Source organism: Arachis duranensis, chromosome 2 (assembly GCF_000817695.3).
Source record: "Arachis duranensis cultivar V14167 chromosome 2, aradu.V14167.gnm2.J7QH, whole genome shotgun sequence".
Classification (NCBI taxonomy): Eukaryota; Viridiplantae; Streptophyta; class Magnoliopsida; order Fabales; family Fabaceae; genus Arachis; species Arachis duranensis.
In genome coordinates, this window is record NC_029773.3 from 20,241,859 (window position 1) to 20,247,740 (window position 5,882).

Here is a 5,882-nt window from a genome sequence, read left to right on the forward strand (position 1 = left end):
TAACAAAAATATTATTTAAAATTTTTTAATTATTAATTTTATATAAAAATAATTATATAAAAATCTTGACCTTCCTAATTATTATTTGAGTAAGGTAAAATGTAATATGTGCATTGTTGAGTTGTAAATGATTAAATGGCAACAAAGTCCAACTCAAAAGATGAAAAGTCAGGCATTTAAATTTTTCAGTTCTCTCGTCAGAATCACTTTAGAGTTTAGCGGTAACTGATTGGAAAAATGAAGGAACAAAACGAGGCAGCAGTTAATATATTCTTAAAAAAAATTTCACAAGCAACTTCATATTTTTTTAATACAAAAAAGAAACATAAATATTTAATTTATATTTTATAGAAGTTTTATAAATAAAATAGAAATAAACAATATTAGTCTTAACTCTTATTTTTGTCCTGGAATTCTACCAGTAGAGTGTATGAAAGAAAATAATAAATAAAACAGAAGAGTTAATGATTATTAAAATTAAAATATTTATCTATATATTTTATGAGTTTAAACTTGTTTTTTTAACAGTGTCAAATATTTTTAGTTTTTTAATTATATATTTTTTTAAATAATTATTCACGTAAATAATATAAAAAAATTATTTTTACTACACAATTGAATACATCTGTTTTATATATAACATATTGAAGCATCAAGAGAAAAATTAAAGAGAAACAAATTTAGGATTAGCTACACCCTGTTTATACATAATTAAATTAAATTCACCCGTTTATTATTATTTTTAGTATTATTGAAAAGAAAATTCAATTATCCCCCTAAATATTTCTCTCTAAAAAAAGCAGTGGTTTCGCTCCTTTTTGCAAATTCTCTTCTGATGTGACGGTGTGTGAGAGTGACGCATGCTTTGAAGCTTTTTTCCCTTCTCAAACTCTCTGAAACCTGAGAGTGGAGAGAGCCACAGCTTTTAACAATGAAGGTGCTTGTGTGGCTTGGCATTGTAATAAAGCTTGTTGTTCTGTCAAGCAATGCCTCTGAAGCGGTTGAGCATCATTACGTGAATGCAAGTGATCTCAACTTGTTGGAGGCACACGAAGCTGAAGCGTCCTTAGCTGGAAGGGGTGCCTACACTCTTATGGTACCACTTACCCTTATTCAAACTGCTGCTGCTAAAGGAGCAGGTACACTACTCTCTACTCTCAAAACTTGTAATTATATTTATTTTATTTTCTAAGCAAGCATCTTCTGAGTCTAAAATTCATTTAATTGCTTTTCAAGTAACATTTTGAAACCCTGCATTCCTCTCTCTCTCTGTTTTTTTTAATTGCCTGTTACTTAGCATTTACATAATCTATTGAAAGTAGGATTCTTTATTTTATTTATTTATTTATCTATTTTTGCCTTCATTTTAATGTGATTTCTTCGGAATGTTTTCTGAGATTTTTTTTAGGCTTAAGTGTTTTTTTTTTATAATGAACGAATGTACATAAAAAAACTAATGCTTTTTATTTACGAATCTACATAATTGGATTCTTATTTTATTTTTTGACAGTTTGTTTGGATGGATCATTGCCTGGTTACCATTTACATCGAGGATATGGATCAGGAGCAAATAGCTGGATCGTTAATTTAGAGGTACCACATAATAATCTTTCATTCAATTAGTTAGATTTGTGCACTGTTTTCATTTTCTTTTGCATGTGAAGTGTTCTGTGAGTTAAAATAGTATCTTTATGTTTGTTTATAACTGTATTCACTATTCACCTACTGGACTATAAAGGTTTCTATTGATAGGGTGGAGGATGGTGTAATGATGTCAGGACATGCATTTATCGTAAGAAAACTCGGCGCGGATCTTCAACATTCATGGAAAAGGAGATACCTTTTACAGGAATATTAAGCAATAAGGCTGAACAAAATCCAGGTTTCCATTCAATTGAACTACTTTGATTGCTCCCTTTGTGTTTTTCCTATGTAGTTAACCATCTCGTTCGACTTCTTGTTCGTTTGTGATTGTAGATTTTTTCAACTGGAACAGAGTGAAGATTCGTTATTGTGATGGTGCCTCTTTCGCTGGGGACAGTGAACATAAGGTAGATTTTGAATCTGAGAGTCATAGAAATGAAATGCGGTTGCCTTGAACTTAAGTTTGGCATGCTTCTTTGAGATTCCGTAAATATATGAAGGTCTAAAATGAGTGAATGTAAATGTTCCTAGAGCACGCTTTAAATTGTATATCTAAATACATAAGCTGTCGAATCTGGTTTCACCAATTTCCCAAAGAAAAATGTTAGGTGACCAACACTTTTTCCTGGTTTTCGTCTTACATTTGAACCAACACTAGTCAACTCTCTCTCTTTTTTTTTACACTAAAAATGTTGGTCCTCTAGTATTTCCCATTGGATACAAGTTTGGTGTATATTTGCACAATTTTGTTGTGAAAAAGCTGTATGATTAACATATGTGGGAGATAACACATTGGTAAGAACATTCATAGAATAAGGGTTACCACACAAAACTAAGTGAATGTTGTCTACTGAGATAGGCTGCACGTCTGCAATTCCGAGGACAGCGCATTTGGATGGCTGCAATGGAAGATCTGATGTCGAAGGGAATGCGTTTTGCTCGGCAGGTTGTATTCATATCTGCAGATATACTGATACTGAAATTATACTTTCTTTCTACTCCCAGTTAAATGCAACTATTGTGCTCCAGGCTCTACTTTCTGGATGCTCAGCTGGTGGTCTGGCTACCATCATACACTGCGATGAATTCCGAGGTCTGTTTCCAAGGAGTACAAAAGTGAAGTGTCTCAGTGATGCTGGGCTATTTCTTGACGCGTAAGTTGCTAACTGCGGTATTTCATACAATCAATGCCAATTTCCATCATGACTGCATCATTTTGGACATTTTTTGTCCTCAAATTAACTGCTTACTTGTTTCTCCCTCCGAATTATAGGACCGACGTATCTGGTGGACATACACTCAGGGATTTTTTCAGTGGTGTTGTAGGGTTGCAGGTATATCACTGTTTTTCTTAGGAAACCAAGTTATTATAGCATGAAAGCAAAAATATATTATAAACTTGCCACTTCGTTTTAATATACTCTTGAAAAAGTTTGACAGTTGAATTTGGGCTTCTACTATTTCAGAATATTAGAAAGAACTCACTTTGTTTGCAGTTACTGAATTTCAGAAACCTTTGTTTAACATGAAAATATTATGTACCAAATTAGAATTCTGTATGGTATGCAAATTGGTCTTTTGACATGGTTATAACTTCCTCAGCATTTTTGTCCATTTATTGCAGGGAGTGCAGAAGAATCTGCCGCGTACTTGTACCAATCACCTTGATCCCACATCGGTAATCATTGATATCCCTTAGTCTACAAATTTGGACATATCAAATTTTCAGATGAATGAACATGCACATTGCACGAATGATCCATAATTGTTGTTTGCTCTGAGTTAAACTTGCACTTTTGTTTCTTCTTCTTCTCTCCCTTTTTTTTTTCAGTGCTTCTTCCCTCAGAACTTGATTGCCGGTATAAGAACCCCACTCTTCATTCTCAACACTGCCTATGATTCATGGCAGGTAAATGTCTGTTTTCGTCTCGTACTGCTTGTCCTCTTAACTCCTTATGAGTCATAGGATGTGGTTGCTGGTAGTGTTTATCCATTAAATCAAGTTTTGTAGACTAAACAGATATATTTTGCTTGTCATCAGATCCAGTCAAGCTTAGCTCCAACGACAGCAGACCCAAGTGGCAATTGGCACGATTGTAGAAAAGATTATTATAGGTGTTCTGGTTCACAGATCCAGTTTCTACAAGGTGGTTTGATGCCTGAGAGATTGCTTTTGTTAGAAGCAAAAGGGGTCTCCGACAAACTAATCAGTGTGCTAACTAACTCATTTCATTGTCTCTATTGCACAGGTTTCAGGAATGAAATGTTGAATTCTATGAAAGGCTTCTCAAGATCAAATCAGAATGGAATGTTTATCAATTCATGTTTTGCTCACTGCCAATCCGAGAGGCAGGATACATGGTTTGCGGACAATTCTCCTGTCATTAGGGAAAAGGTATTCTATTTGCAATTTTATTAATCTCTAGTTTCTTTTCTAAGCTATCACCACTTGTTTGTTCTGTTAATAAAAATTCGTTAAACACAATTTTCCACTTTGAATAGATGTTTGTTGAGTTTTGATAAGTTACATAAAGCATTAGTTGTCTTGAAGTTTAAATTTTATTTTTGACGCAATGAACCAAAAACATCCTTGTTTGAAGCAGTGTCAATACTGTGTTCATAATGGGTGTGTTTGGAAGCAAAAAATTTTGGAATTGATTTTATTTGAATTGAAATGAATTGAATTGTAAATCAAATAATGTGTTTGGAATAAATGATATAAAATGAGAATATGGTCCTCTGGTGGTTGGAAGACTATTAGTCGAGGTCAGCCGGGTGGTCGATCTGGATGGGCCAATGGTCTGCTGGGATCGGCTTGGCTCCTTTTTCAAGCCCTTCTCTTTACAGAGAGGATTTGAGATTAGTTAATTCTTATTTGTTTTATGTATTACAAAGGATTTACAAGTCAAATCAATTCCAATTTCAAAGAGGATTTGTAGTATGTTACTATTACTACTTATCAGACTCAAAGTTGATCTTCATAACTTTGGTATGTTAATGTTATGCACTGATGATTTTTCTGATCTTCCATGTTATTGCCATTGAGATATACTTTTTTATTCATTCTGATCTTCCATGTTATCTGAAACTTTCTTACACCGCAAAATCTCTGTTCAGTTCTAACCTATATATATGCATTAATAAAATTGCAGGCAATTGCTCTGGCAGTTGGAGACTGGTTTTTCAACCGTGCTGTCGTTAAGGACATCGATTGTGCTTACCCTTGTGATAATACATGCCACAATCTGATCTTCAGATGAAGCAATTTTTTATCAAATTGTTCCAAATTCATTCACCACATTCATTTGGGCCTCTTCTCATCAAGAATCAGGATATATATTTTTCACCTAAAATTATTATACTAGGCAATTAAAGGGGGAGAAAAAAAGGTTGCTGAAAAGTGCAACAAGGTAGCGTTTCTCTGTGACCGAGTAGCTGGTGAAAGTGATTGTTGTGTATATGTTTAGTTGTGAATGCTTTGTTGCAGATATTGACAAATACTTGCATGTTCTTCGAGTACATTTAATGTATAGATTAATTTTAATCACTGAAAATAAAACTTTAGTGATTAAGATTGATCCGTCACCTTATAACTCGGTCTTTACTGTGCATTATGAGTTATAAATCGGCGTTAATTATCATTCATTCTTTGCTTGTAACTGACACCTTCATTACCAACTTAATGACCATCATTTTAATCTTAATGACCAAACGGTCATAACATGAATATCATTCATCAATTATATGCCTATAAAAGGAATCTTCTATATCTAATCTCAAAGAACAACATGATAAGTTCCATATCATATAATACATTCTATATTCATAGAATTATTATAAATACAACATAATACATGATAACTTTCATTTCATATCTTACATTCTATATTCATAGAATTATTATATACCTCTTAAACACTTACTGACTTGAGCGTCGGAGTGTCTTTTGCAGGTACCCACCCCCTTGTTCTCTCCTTGCCGACATATAACTCATCCCGACGAGAAGTTTGAAGACATTCATCGACGGACGAGCTATACACCGGCCAAACTCAGCAAGAACAAAGATTATTCTTGGAACACATTAAATATACTTAAGAAATTTGCAAGGATTCTCATAAAATATTTTTGGTTATCCAATATTTTTTTAGGTGATGGAGAGGCAATAAAACATTAGAATTAGGGACAGTTTGCATAATGTAACTTGGTAGTGATGATTGAACGAGATCATCTCAATCTCA

The 5,882-nt window shown here is 33.5% G+C and overlaps 1 protein-coding gene across 2 annotated transcripts; it reads left to right on the forward strand.

The window, feature by feature from the left end:
• Nucleotides 1-803: 803 nt before the first annotated feature.
• Nucleotides 804-5,876, forward strand: LOC107473911 (pectin acetylesterase 12). 2 transcript variants are annotated; one of them, XR_002370383.2, is made up of 13 exons: nucleotides 804-1,139; nucleotides 1,511-1,593; nucleotides 1,753-1,882; nucleotides 1,978-2,051; nucleotides 2,504-2,590; nucleotides 2,674-2,798; nucleotides 2,918-2,978; nucleotides 3,269-3,322; nucleotides 3,476-3,553; nucleotides 3,686-3,791; nucleotides 3,894-4,039; nucleotides 4,797-5,054; nucleotides 5,597-5,876. XR_002370383.2 is itself a non-coding variant. In XM_016093503.3 (12 exons), the coding sequence occupies exons 1-12, from the start codon at nucleotides 932-934 to the stop codon at nucleotides 4,902-4,904; spliced, it is 1,260 nt and encodes a 419-aa protein (XP_015948989.1). In that variant the 5' UTR covers nucleotides 804-931; the 3' UTR covers nucleotides 4,905-5,319. The 2 variants fall into 2 exon arrangements, 1 of the variants encoding a protein (XP_015948989.1); XM_016093503.3 differs by lacking the exon at nucleotides 5,597-5,876 and having other exon boundaries at nucleotides 4,797-5,319.
• The last annotated feature ends 6 nt before the right edge of the window (nucleotides 5,877-5,882 follow it).